Source organism: Zingiber officinale, chromosome 4B (assembly GCF_018446385.1).
Source record: "Zingiber officinale cultivar Zhangliang chromosome 4B, Zo_v1.1, whole genome shotgun sequence".
In the NCBI taxonomy this organism is placed as follows: Eukaryota; Viridiplantae; Streptophyta; class Magnoliopsida; order Zingiberales; family Zingiberaceae; genus Zingiber; species Zingiber officinale.
Genome location: NC_055993.1, coordinates 122230615 through 122245590, shown reverse-complemented (window position 1 = coordinate 122245590; position 14976 = coordinate 122230615). Strand labels below are relative to the sequence as shown.

General features: G+C 33.0%; 1 protein-coding gene across 1 annotated transcript; it reads right to left on the bottom strand.

Moving 5' to 3' along the window:
• Positions 1–3872: 3872 nt before the first annotated feature.
• Positions 3873–13442, bottom strand: LOC121976338 (5'-nucleotidase SurE-like). Its single transcript, XM_042528467.1, has 10 exons — positions 13237–13442; positions 12900–12994; positions 12127–12194; positions 11924–11967; positions 11114–11191; positions 9782–9935; positions 8726–8899; positions 4537–4608; positions 4325–4436; positions 3873–4072 (listed from the first exon to the last, which is right to left on the bottom strand). Exons 1-9 carry the CDS (start codon positions 13377–13379, stop codon positions 4326–4328), a joined length of 939 nt encoding a protein of 312 aa, XP_042384401.1. The 5' UTR covers positions 13380–13442; the 3' UTR covers positions 3873–4072; position 4325.
• Between the last annotated feature and the right edge of the window lie 1534 nt (positions 13443–14976).

Genomic DNA, 14976 nt, shown 5'->3' with positions numbered 1-14976 from the left:
TGATATATTTTTTCTCTTAAAATTATCATATCACAAAAGAGAAGGGTACAATTGTCTATTATTTAAGGGGGGTTAAATGCTACTTGAGGGAGAATAAAGGGGGTTTAAGGTATTTAAGCCTAAATCTTATATGTATAATAAGTAGAGTCAATGAAATCCCACTTATAAATAAAATGATCCATCCTCTCCTCTGAACCGTAAAACTATTTCATCAGCATGTGCTTTTTCATCGAAAACACATTGCTTAATTTTATTATCATTCTTATAAATTATTTTTTAAAAAAACCTCATATTCTGAAAAATACCCTCTAACATGAAACAGTTGTTACAGTAGCTTTGCTCCAAATAATCTTCGGCTTTGAGAAATGACTAAATCAAGTAGGTAAGTAAAAAAATTGACGAAATCATATATGTTGTAACGATTTTATCCCTTTATTGTCGCAATCGAATCGAATCCATTCTTTTATCGGTCAAATTATTTTATTCGTCAACCGGGACATAGAAATCTCAAAATTATATGAAACCAGTTCTTACGTGTTCGTCTAATTTTTATGATTATATACATACCCTCAAACATCAATTTGACATAATATATTGAGAGCAATATTTTTTTAACATGAAAAACTAATTTATATTTAAAAAATTATTATTCTCAATATATTAGATCAAATTAATATTTGAGAGTATAGATATAATAATAAGAATTAGATAAACACATAAAAATTAATTTCATGTCAATCAAAGATCAATTGTCCATCAAACAATTTTTTCTAAAATAAATTTTTTAACAATCCATTATAAACAGTTTTATTTTTTAAAAATTTAATTTGTGTTCAAACAAACACTGCGCTCAATATATTATGCTAAATTAATATTTGAGAATATTTATATAGTCAGGAGAGCTAAATAAATACATAGAGACAGTTTCATATTATTATGAGGTCTTTAGGTCCATCAGTCGATTTCGGCTAATTTTGGCTGAAAATGACTGATGGACCTAGAGACCTCGGAATAACATAAAATCAATTCCAATGTTTTCATGTAGTTCTCCTGATTATAAAAATATTTTCAAATATAAATTTGACTTGATATATTGATAGCAATGATTTTTTGAATATGAAAATGTGTTCGAAAAATTAATTCATATTCAAAAAATCATTCCTCTCAATATATCGGGTCAAATTGATGTTTGAAGGTATTTTTATAACCAAGAGAACTAGATAAACACATAGAAATTAATTTCATGTCATTTCGAGATCTCTAAGTCCATCAGACCGTCCATCAGTCAGTTTTGACAGAAATCAACTGATGGATGAATTTTTCAAAAATCAATTCAACTGGAAAAAAATCAATCAAATTGATTTCCGATGGATTTTTCAAATAATTTGGAAATCGATTCAATTGATTTGTTTCCGATCGAATCAATTTTCAAAAAATCCATCCATCAGTCAATTTCAATCAAAACCGATTGATGAACCTAGAGATCTTGGAATAACATAAAATCAATTCTTATGTGTTCGTCTAGTTCTCCTGATTATAAAAATGTCCTCAAACATCAATTTAACCTGATATATTGAAAGTAATGATTTTTTAAACCTGAACATATGTTCGAAAACTAATTCATGTTCAAAAAATTATTGCTCTCAATATATTATGTCAAATTGATATTTGAGGGCATGAATATAATCAGGAGAACCAGAATAACTCATAGGATATAGTTTCACTTCATTCCAAGCACCCTATGTCCATCAATTTGACATGGTTTCACTTCATTTCGAGCACTCTATGGTTTAAAAAATCAATGCTTTCAATATATCGGGTCAAATTGATGTTTAAGATATTTTTATAATCAGGAGAACTAGACGAACACATAAGAATTGATTTCATGTCATTCTGAGATCTTTAGGTCCATCAACCGATTTTGACCGAAATCGATTGATGGACGGATTTTTCGAAAATCAATTTGACTAGAAAAAATAAGTCGAATCGATTTCCAAACTGTTTAAAAATCCATCAAAAATCGATTTGACTGATTTTTTTTCCAATTAAATCGATTTTCAAAAAAATTCATCCATCAATCGATTTTGATCAAAAACGGACTGATGGACTTGGAGACCTCGGAATAACATGAAATCAATTTATATGTGTTCGTCTAGTTCTCCTGATTATAAAAATACCCTCCAACATCAATATGACCCGATATATTGAGAGAAATAATTTTTTGAATATGAATTAATTTTCCGAACACATTTTCATATTCAAAAAATCATTGCTCTCAATATATCATGTCAAATCTATATTTGAGGGCATTTTTATAATCATGAGAACTACATGAACACATAAGAATTGATTTTATGTCATTCTGAGCTCTCTAGGTCCATCAACCATTTTCGACCAAAATTAACCGAAACCGACTGATGGACCTAAAGACCTCATAATAATATGAAACTAGGTCTCTACGTATTTATTTAGTTCTCCTAACTATATAAATGTCCTTAAATATCAATTTAACATCATATATTGAGCGCAGTGTTCGTTTGAACACGAATTAATTTTTTTAAAAAATAATATTATTCAATGATGGATTTTTAAAAAATTTATTTTGGAAAAAATCGTTTGATGGACAAACAATCTCTGATTAACATGAAACCAATTCCTATGTGTTCGTCTAGTTCTTATGATTATATCCATATCCTCAAATATTAATTTGACCCAATATATTAAAAGCAATGATTTTTTGAACATGGATAACTTTTTCATGTTCAAAAAAATCATTACTCTCAATATATTAAGTCAAATTGATGTTTGGGTGTATAGATATAATCATAAGAACTAAACAAATACATAGAAACTAATTTCATATAATTTCTGAGATCTCTAGATCCCGAAATCCACTGATGAGAGAAATAATTCTAACTGGTAAAAGAATAGATTCAACTGGGAACAATAACAGAGGTAAATTCAATACAGCATACGTGATTTTATCCATTTTCAACTTCTTTTACATGATTTCATCATTTCCCAAAGTTACCTTAAAAAGCCGAATAATCTTTATTTGGAGTTGTTCGGTTCAGTCCATAAAAGAAATTATGATTATCAAAATAAATCTAAATCTAAAAGTACAAATAACAGACGACACAGCCCAAAAAATATCCCACAATATACTATAATTAAAAATCAAACTATGAATACTTGAGCCTTGACGTCCTACCACTCCATCCTAGCCCGAGGGACATTTTTATGCTTTAGAATTTATAATTTAAAATTATTACAATTTTAATCAAACTATTCCAATAATATTTAATAAATTTTATCAAATTAAAGTAAATTTAATAATATTTGAATAATATTGATCAATATTAAAATAATTTTAATTATAATTACTTAGTAATTTTAAATATATTAGAATAGTTTTCTCCAAAACTGCTATGCGGAACAGAAGTACTTTCAAAATACAAGACAACATTTTATTTTATTTTTTTTAAATTGGAACCTCTTTTGAATTTAAAAAAAAAACAGTTCAATCCATAAAACTCCTGTAATCTATCATACAGGACCTTATCCTATATTATATATTACAAGAGAGTATTTTCCCAACTCAAATCCGACCACTAAATCACACAGAAGTAACTTTGTCAAGACTCCCTTCAAAATGGAACATCTTTTGATGATAATAATAATAAATAAAAGTTTCTACCTAAATCAATTGTGCATAAGTTTCACCACCTAATTATTAACATTGTTAACTCATTTAACAAATAATGAAGCTACAAGTCACAACTGCCTATAATTAGGAGCTAGGTTGAACGACTAGAGTTCTAAAGGTGTTGATTGGTATTTTATTGATGTTTTAAGAAAACACTAATGAAGAATGAAAGGAAATTCTCACCAGTGGTAATAATTTAAATAGGAACAAGGATATAAAGTACAATGAGAATGCTGCAGCTGTTTAGAGTGTGCTACATGAATTGAATCTAAACTCTTAAATGCTTGAGAGGAGTGACTAGGAGGCAGTTTGAGATAAATGATCTGCAAATGAGACAGGCAGATGACTCCCAGTTCTTTTAAATGCCTGTAGGAATGAATGGTAGGAACATCAATAGCACATGGATAAAAAGAGACAGGAGAAAGTTGCATTTGGCCGTCATTTTACCTCCTCTCTCGAAATGCCTTCCGATCAAGTAAACTAACAATGCTAATGGTTCGGGAGTAAAATGATAAGAGTTTGAAAACTTTGAAGAGTATTTTGATGATTCCAAAATTCTACTGGCATTTTGAGAAAAAAGGCATGCGGCGAAACAAAAAAGAACTCGAGTATACTCACTTCACAAGGATGAAGAAGATGAATGTTCTGCTAAATGAGTAAGCCATTCTTTGAAGAAAGACACATCTTCAGATACTGTGTGAGAGAGTGCAGTTATAGGGGTGACTGTGATCTGAAGAAATGATGATATTCACAACCTCGATAAGTATCCTCTGTGATACCAATGCGACTAAGGGAATAAAATGAAAAGAAGAAAAAGGAAGCGAACTCACATATCCTTCTTGAAGAACTCTGTGGTCTACATCCTCTTCTTCCTCCCTTACTACATTGTTCCTGTTGATAACCTGCTCAAAGAATGTAAAAAGAGTAAAATTAGGAGATTAAGTTATAGTTTTCTTTTAGCATGTTAGGGTTCAATGGCTTTGTTGATATCATCGAAATATGCACTCAAAATGCAGCTATTCGCCTAAATCAATGCCTTTTTATGATAAAATGACTTTATCTATGATGATTAGGATAAACTTCAAAAGGATACATGGAAGCTGTTAATACATGATATCAAAATGGATTTTCCATGGAAGTGGTGCTCGCTTTGATGTTCAATTATAAAAATGATCTCATAATACCAACAAGAAATTGTTATTTCTGATCATGCTTCTTAGTTATCCTTCTTATCCATTCATACCTTATCCAATTCTTCAAGATTTTCATATTTTGAATGGTAGAACTAGGAAGGGCAAACCATGCAGACCAAGCGAGTTGGACAATTCAAGTACATCGAGCAAGCATGAATAACCAAACCCACCCAATAGGTTTAGCAGCTTGAACGGACAAGCAGACTAGGGAAGCTAAATGACTGATTGGACTAAGCAGGTTGGGCAGACTAAGCAGACTGGGTGGATCAGATAGATGAGATGGATTAAGCATGTCAGACGGGCTTGGCCACTTGAACCATTGGAAATACTTGAAGAGATATCTTGTTATTGTGGAAACTTATTCCTTAGTTGTTACTTATAGCATTTGTACAAAGTACAAACTACAAACAAAACCTAGGATAGAAAATGAACTATTTATTATGTTCCATGAACCAAACCAAGTAATATAGATATTTCATTACTTTATCCATTCCATTCAGGAATAAATATTGTATTCCCTATCGATTCCATTTTGTGAACCAGATGCATTAAAGTAACAACATGGAACAGGTAATGCACAAACCCATGATAATTGATGAATGTGGCTAAAGCCAACAAATTACTATTTACTTGATAGATTAACAAAAGCAAGAAAAGAGAAAACTTGCTGTGTTGAATAGTACAGGCCGGTGCACAAAGCTTCCGCTAATGCGGTAGACCTGACCATAATTCGGAACCGACGGTTCGACAATTCGAAACCGCCGGTTCAACGGTTCCAAGCAGGTCGACCCTTAACCTTAACCGCCCAAGACGGTTACGGTTCATAGTTCGGAATCGCCGGTTCACGGTTCAGTTCACGGTTCGTTACGGTTCGCCACGGTTCAAGATTATTATGTTAAAAAAATTAAAATTACAAATTAAAAATTAAACATTAAAAATTACAAATTAAGCATTAAAAATTACAAATTACAAATTACAAATTACAAATTAAAATTTATTGGAAAAAAAGGCTTGCACTTATTTAAGTTGCTTACGTATCTCCTTAGGGGAATCAAAGTCCACGTAGTCTTTTTACATTTTTATTCTTTTACATTGTCACTCACTTCCATTTCCCATTCCTGTCGTATTTATTCCTTCAGTATCAAAATCTTTAACTTCGTCATCTGAAAGTTACATTCCTTGGATTCTTTTCTCCGCTCTAGTCCAATCGTCCAGTAATACTTGGGCTTCCAATGAGTCGGGAGACAAAGTTGATCGTCGTTCATCTAATATGTTGCCGCTGGCACTGAACGTCTACTGCACAGCAACAGTTGACCTGGACAAACTAAAATTTCTTTGGCAATCACGGAGAGGACGGGAAAGCTTTAAGCCCACCACTTTAAGATATCGAAATTTTCGCTATCTGCTTCATTAAAATCAAAAGAAGTCGTAAAATAATTCTCAAGTTCGTGTGGAACTTGAGGATCCTCATGGACGTTTTGTCCGTTCTTTTAATAAAAGTTATGTTTTTGTAAGTTTTAAATTACTACTAGTAGTTTGTTGTATTTCAGAAATATTAATTTGTGTTCCATATTTTGCATAATATTGATTATAAATATCATATAAAAAAATTCTAACATTATATATAATATTAACTGGATCAGGAGAAGAAGAATCTTTAATTGGAATTAAAGCGTCATAATATAAAATTAACATTTCTTGTAAAACTTCTAATTTAAATCTAGGATCTAAAGTAAATGCAATTAAATAAATTTCAGAAATAAAATAAAAACATTTTTCCCATTTAGTTTTCATAGCTAAGATGCAAGGAGATAAAGATTCATTATTAATATGCTCATTTAAAACTAATACTATATTAGAAAAATTTTCTAAAACTAATTGGGATAATAAACACCGGAAAGTTGTTCGGTTGCATCATTAAATATTTTTAAAATTTCACAAATACTACTACAAATATTTCATTATTGTGAAAATAAATATATATTAGTATTAGTATTTTGTGCAAAAAAATGAACATAATAATTCTTTATATTGAAATGAATCTTGCAATAATTAGTATGTTGAATTCCAACATGCTGGTACATCACGTGAAAATTTTTTAGGTCTCATTCCATTAGTTTTACAAAACCTACCTCATTGTTTCATTATAGATGGATAAGACTATAAATAAGAAATTGAAATTCTAATTGGTTTAATATAACTTTTTAAAATTTTTAATCCATCTTGAACACATAAATTTAAAACATGACATACATAACGAATATGAAAAAATAAACCATTAATAATAGGTTGACAAACAAATTTTAGATCAACTATACAAGCGATATTGGAACTAACATTATCTAATGATATTGAAAATATTTTATGAGTTAAATCATATTCTTCTAAAATTAAACATAATAATTGTGCGATGTTATGAGCATTATGCGATTCATCAAAAACTCTATAAGCTAACAATCTTTTTTGGAGGTTCCAAGAGTTATCGATCAAATGGCAAGTCACACCCATATACGAATGTATTTGCTAATGATCACTCCAAATATCGGAACATAAAAAAACTTTATTATCTAATTTACTAAATTCATCGATTAAATTTTTTTTCCTTGTTTTACTAATTTTTTAATTGTACGAGTAAATGTAGTTCTAGGAACACGTTTAGCACATGGATTAAGAGATTCTTTACAAAAATCTTCAAATATGCATTTGGATCCAAAACTAAAAGAAAGATGTTCTACGGAAACAAATTTAGCTAATGATTCTCTTAATTTATTATCTGAATATAAAAATAAACCAAAATCGGTACTACCGCTAGTTGAAGAAAATCTTGATAATTGTGTTTGAGAACGGTCGAGTCCATATTCCGTCGGGTGATTCATTTCTACATGTCGTTTCAACGACCCAGCCGCCGCCGGCTTGGAATTTGTAGGAAGCATTGCAATGCTTACATTTTGCACACATTTCTCCCCACAGAAAAGTGACATTCTCAAAATGTTTAGTGAAAATAGAAGACTTTCGAGGAGGAAGTTCTCGAACCTTAGAAGTAATTGCATCGGTACTTCTTTGTGTTTCGGATGTCGAATTCGGAAGATGCTCGATCTCATCATCGTGGATTGAATGTTGGAGTCCTCCTTCCGCGGATTCATTATTTCCTTTCCCTTCCGAGCTCGAGATTATGGAAATTGAGATTAAGAATAGAGAAGATATGTGTGAAAATGATGAAATGAGCTCTCTATTTATTGAGTTTTGATAGTAACGGATACTAAATCATAGTCATTGATCATAAAACGATCAAATAATCCCTAACCGTTGAAAAAAATATCCAAGCCCCCCCCCCCCCCCCCCACCCTCCCCCAACGACTAGGAACCGTCAGTTCAAGCCGTTTAAAAAAAAAACAAAATGGTTGAACCGGCGAGCCGAACCGGTGGTTAATTGGCGGTCCGCCGGTTTTGCACAAAAAGAACCGGAACCGGCCCGGCAATGCTAGGCCAGTTCCGGTTCAACCATGTGAACCAGGTCAACAAGCAACCGGCCCGTTGACCTAAGTCGGGTCCAGGCCAGACCCGACCCGAAGTCGGGTCTACAATGCGGAGTTCCAGGGAAGGATCAATTGTGCGCAACCTTACCATGTTTTGCAAGAGGTTGAATGGTAGACAGGTACGAAAAACAAAATCATAATCATAATCATTTGGAAGAAGAGATGCAAAAATGAATTAATCAGCACAGAAAAAATAATTACAAACAAAAAGGAGCAAGCTATGATCAACTTTAGATATGAGGAAAGGTTGTAAAATTCAGCAGACAGATGAAAAGAAAGCAAATGTTTACCCTCTTAAAAAGAAGTTCATTTTCTACATGAGATGGAATATTGTTTGCATAGCCCGAAACAGAGTCAACATCCATGTTTGAAGTTTGATAGGTTTCAAGTGCTGGTCTGTGAGAATGCGTTCGCTCCCAACCAATTCTGGCCATATATTTCCCCTGCTTGGTTATCTTGAATCCCTGTGGAAACACAAACATTGACATTATCGTAGCTAAAGTACACAAAATGGGAAAAAAACACAGGAAGCAAAAATTAGTTTCAGTTTAATTTAGAGCGGCCAAAGAGGATGATTGACATAAGACAATTTGGATTTATCCTAGAAATACCAAGCATAGAGAGTGCAGGTTGTCAGAGAAGTAGAAATCTAGAAGAGAAAATGATGCTCCAGAAAGGATTTTAAACAAAATTCTAGATGCTGAATAACTAAAATGGTTTGTGTTTATTCATGTGTCTCTCATTAAGTAATCAAAAAGATGACAGTTTTCCAGTCAGTGCGTATTATGATAATATTTGGAAACTAGTAGATCATAATGTCTCCATGAGATATCTTCACCCCTTGTGACATACATCTCTATTATGATCCCAATTCTTATAATCTGAAGTGTTGGTGAGATATATAAAGGAACGAGGTTATGCATGAGCTTCAAAGACTAAGACTGCTTAATCAACTATGATTCAGAAAATCTATGTCAGCAAGTTTCAACAGTGATTGCCAGTTTTTTCAGATATTATAAAGGGGTTGACCGGTGCATGAAGCTCCCACCTTACCTTGCATTTTGCAAGGTACATTGGATCTATTGTACGCAGTCTTACCTTACATTTTGCAATTGGCTATTTCAACAACTCGAACCCATGAATGACCTCAAGTCCACGTGGCAACAACTTTACTGTTGCGGCAAGACTCCCCTTCACAAATACTATGATAAGGTAAATTTGACTAAACGATAATATTAAATAAAACCATGACATATACCAAGGAACATTATTCAATAATTACCATACATGAAAAGTAAAGTTATTACACTTTAAAACAACATCCAAAGTCTGATTCCAATTATCACCTTGTGGTTTACAGCATCTGAGGGTACATCTACATTCAAAAATGAATCTTCAGGATATGTCTTTGCTTTTATCTCATTCAATACAGCATTAATGAGGGGCAAGCAAGCATCCGCAGCTAGCTTCAGGTCATTTGCATTGCTTTTACCTGCCTTCCTGAAAACCAGATGAATGAAAAACTCCAGTATCATCTAGGTAGCTAGGAAAGAGACTACCTTACTTGAGAGATAGAAAGGGACAAACAATTAACCAAATTAAATAGAGTTTCATCCAGGCATGTAATAATTTTGTTACATATAATCTAATCCACCAAGCTGCAGTGGGCATGTTTAAACAAGCATCAAAGGAAATGCAGTGAACATGACAGTAGCAGGAATATGGCATTAAATGCGTGGATTAGGATTATCCATACTTTATTGTGTGACGCAATCAAATAAATACCTTCTGAAAGACAAATGAGGAAGCACGAATTCCAGTAACAAGCATGCGGAATAGCATGCATTGTCATCCACATGATTCCATGTGTTTAGGTCCCATGTATTCTAATTTCTAACCACAATCACGGAATTATTCCAACAAGAATCTCATTGTGCAATTCAAAAGATTATGAATAATCCATGTGTCATAAACTACACCTAGTAAGTTTTCAAACTTTAGACACCATGAGGTTTAATATTTCACATTTTAAGTGAATGTTTATGAGTGAATTTGAATCTAAAGAGTACTAAATATGTCCATTGCCAATACTCTTCTTTATCCTCATTTTTTAGATTATTCTGATTCTTTTAATTCCGCAATTTTGATTCTAAAAGATATCTCCTGTTAGTCCTTATTTACTAGATGGTATATGGAACCAGTGAATTGCATTATTAAGAAATGAACTCATGAAATAAACATCATTCAAAACTGTAAGGATTACTTAATCGCATTCATAGATCAACGAAAGACAACAAACTTACCAGTGATTTAGTTGATAAAGTTTTACTTGCTTACTAGCAGTCATGTTGAAAAAACATAAACAGCAAAAGATAATCATGGGGGGAAATAAATAAATAATCAAAAATCTGCCCCTGGGAAAACAGATATTAGTTCACAAGATATGCCAACCCTCTTTGTAGACTTAGGTTGTGTTCATTAAGTCAAATCAACAAACTTTTGTCAACTTTCAGCCTTTTGAATTGTATAAATATGGCTGAAGATCGCAGACTTGAATTGTAAACAAGGATGAAGATAATGCTGATAGCACACAGGAAAATTCTAAAATTACTTTTCTAAACAAACTAGGGTATTCAAGAAAAAGATTAATTCAACCAAATGATAAAATCCTTACATACCAGTCATATGAGATAGCTACAGAAGGTACACCATACAAGAATGCCTCACGAGCACCAGCTACTGTCCCAGAGTATACCCTGGATACAAGTGAAACCAGGAGAGCTATCACAGACAACAATCTCAACATCAATATTTAAGCATGCTCAAGGTTGAAACTTGCAGATGACTAAAGTTCTAATATACTAAGCCAAGCCTGTGCAAGGAAAAACTCATCTTTGCTAGGCTCAAGCACGAAGTGATTTTCAGAAAACAAGCTTGAAGTAATTTCAAAGTGTAGGCTCAGAAAGTGTAGAGCCTTGACAAGCTTTCCAAGAACAAACTTCAAACTGGTAAAACTTGGCAGGGTTTAGCTAATATACAGTCCTTTCTACTGGAGGGATCTTCACTAAAATAATTGACTTGGCTTTTGGACCACCAAGAATGGTATGTGAAAAAAAAAAAAAAATTAGCCAAGAAGTCATCGGTTCCTGTTGCTTAAGCCTTTAAATACAATAAAGTAATTGTTCCCGAGTCAAGTAAAATGAAATTTTGCAATCAGTGAAGGCAAACAATAGAATGCAAATCATCTGGAGTGCAAACTGTTCAGTTAGAGCAGGGAGAAATTTGAAATTCTATTTGATCACAGAACATGCCAACTCCGGAACCTATGAGCAGAACTAAGTAATGCATCCAAAACAATAACTGAGGTTCCTGAATTCCTCCTCTTAGTGCTCCTTGGCTATTAGAACTGAGTCTTTACTGATACTGATACAAGCAATAAGATTATAAAAGAAAATTCAGCAGAAAAAATTGAATAAAATGATACTAACGTGTGGTATCCACAATTGCTTCCAATATTGATTCCGCTGATCACCTGTATATTGCAGGAATAATACAACCTCAAGTTAATTGATGTACTAAAAATTTACAATTGAATAATGTCTCCTGAACCATTGTATTACAAGTAAACAAAGCTAGAACAGGCAGTAAATGATGCATCATGTGAGTTGACGAAATTTGATCTAAAATTTACCAAATCAGGAATCATGCCATCAAAGAGCTTCCCAGAAATTCCTAAAGATGCACAATCTGCAGGAGTGCCTACAAATCACACAAGAATATTATTTATGGAAACTCATGAGAATATTGGAAGTGAAGAATTGTGAACATACTCCATTACCAATGGGAGAAGAATGGTCGTGGATAAATTTGTCATTTCATTTTAAAGTTTCAAAAATGTTTTATCATCTAATGCATGAAATACTGCCAATTGGTTGTCCAGTAAAATATCCATCAACTGAATTCACTGAACCTGTATCATGATTGACGTAATATGGTGCCTATGTTTGCAAATAGGAGATTCAGTGGAAGTAGGGGGGAAATTAAAAGGAGTGATACCGAGTGGAGATTAGTCAAACAAGAGTTTCCTCATCTCGAAAACTATGGTTAAATATTTTGAAAAATTAGAACCCACGTTGAGTGTCATTATAACCTGCTAGCCATAATTAATAACAACTATCTACCTCTTGGTTCCTCCATTGCTCACTGGGTAGTGCTTTCTAACGCTCAAAGAGACTGCCAATTTCCTAGTTCAGGTGGCCCTAAAAACATAAATTCGCATTCTAAACAAGCCATAAGCCGCAACTTAAGCCAAACACTTGAAGAGTAACATTAGGAGATTGACATTTGATCACTTCGATTTACCCCCGAGATTTTTTTCTATATATAAAAAAAAAGAAGTTTGACGGTATGTTCAAATAATGTTTTCTCAATTCATAAACAAGGTTATTGGGCAGATGGAAGAACCTGATACTGCAAAAGCTGTAGCACCCGTGATCTCAGCACGTCTGGCACTAAGAGGACGAAGCCAAGTAATGCTATGACTAACACCTGAATTGTCCCTACAAAACGAGCGAATTTTATCATGCACGAGGTCAGATTAGCGAATCTAAGTACAATAACATGATCAAATTGTATCATCCAATAAATTACAGTGCGAGAGAGCGAGCGAGTAAATAACTAAAGTCTAACGCAGACTACATAAACACCAAAAAAAAAAGCGAACACCCGATGTTGTCTCGCTATACACAGAGGAGAAGAAAAGGAGAGAAATTGCCGAAGTAGATGGGGGTGGTGAACTCACGAATCGGGAGCGCAGACGAAGACGCGGTACCGATCAGACGCGACGAGGAGGTCGACGAGGAAACGGAGCCCCGGTGCATCAATTCCGTCATCGTTGGTGACCATCACGGCCGGCCGCGAAGCCACGATCGCCCCTCCGTCCATCTCCCTCGCCTGCCCTCGATATTTGCGCCTCCGCTACGCTCGAGGGTTGATAGAAAAGCTGCGAACGTTTTTTATTTAAACCCCCCTCCGGTTGCCTTTTTTAAAATATTTCATCCAAGTTTTTAGTCGGAAATACTCATAATTTTCTTCTTTTTATCATATTCTACCCTTCAATTAACACGATTAAAATGTGACGTACGTTAACAAAATAAATTATATTTAAAAATATTAAATTTTTATGTCTTATATTTTACGTTAAAAAGTATCTTCTTAAAGTTAATTTTATAATAAGAAAAAATTAAAAGGTGCTATAAATTATTATTTTCCTGGAAAAGATTTATCTCTTACGTTTAAAAAAATTAATATTGTGTTTAATATATTTTTTATATCGAAAATATTCTTAGTTCTTATATCGGAAATTAAAAGGTGATGGTACAGATGACTATTTATTAATTAGATTTATTGGAAATGTGGGTAGTATTATAAAAAGAATACCTAATGGAGGAGCTTCAACACCTGCGATTCCTGTGATGATGACGTGGCAGTGGCTGAATTGATATGACTGGTGGAGCCCATTAGGTGGGTAGGTGTGAAAAACTACAGTTCGATGGTAGTTGGACATTTGAATTGATTCTCAGCCCGACCCATTTGAGCCATGGTTCGGGTCAACCCGTTGGATCTTGATGGATTTGATTAATCTAATCAATAGAACAATTAAGTTGAATTGACGTGAATCGATCAGATTCGATTTGATCAGATCAAGCTAACTCAATTTGATAAACAATTAATTCAACTAAATGATTGTGAATCTTATAATAAATTATCATTTATGATTGCATCATCGATCTTGCTCTCATGTAGTGTGAAACTAATCTAAGCTAGCAAAGCCTTCTATAGTAAGGTTGTTATATTCGGGATATTGAGAAATTAATCTCTAGAATATTCATCGCTAATGATATTTGAACTTTAAACTTCTTAGCTCCGAGACTAATTCATCTTAGTCAATATTATTATTTGAGCAATAATCAAAATGTCACCCCTTTTTATTAGAATGTTGAGTTGATTAGTATGGAGTAAAGTTATTATCATAGGATAAGAATTCGAATCTCAGTAAGTCGAGGAAAAAAAATCCTTCTCCGTACTGTATGCCAATTATAGTTATCCGACTTACCTCTTCACAGATGGTAGTGGAGTTGATCGTATGGAGTCGTTGAGATGGCGGATTCCACCTTTTGTTACCATAATGGAGCGTCATTTTTTTATTTTTTTAAAATCAAAATAGTATCCACTCCACCAATCTTCTTTATAAAATGATACAACTATCTTTTAAGTATATTGTTCGGTATAATTATCTCCTATCATACATTAAATGTAGAATTGATCAACCATATTATAGTAATTACAGTTTCATAGCTACTATAATATATATTTTAACAATTTAACTTGTTTAAAAATATTCACGTTATAATAGTTATGATTTCATAATTATTACAGCATGAATTCAATGTTAATTTCTATCCACCCTCGAGGGTTTAATTATTATTTAAACCATTAATTAAATTTCTAAATAATTTTTCCTCTTAGAATGTTTCAGACT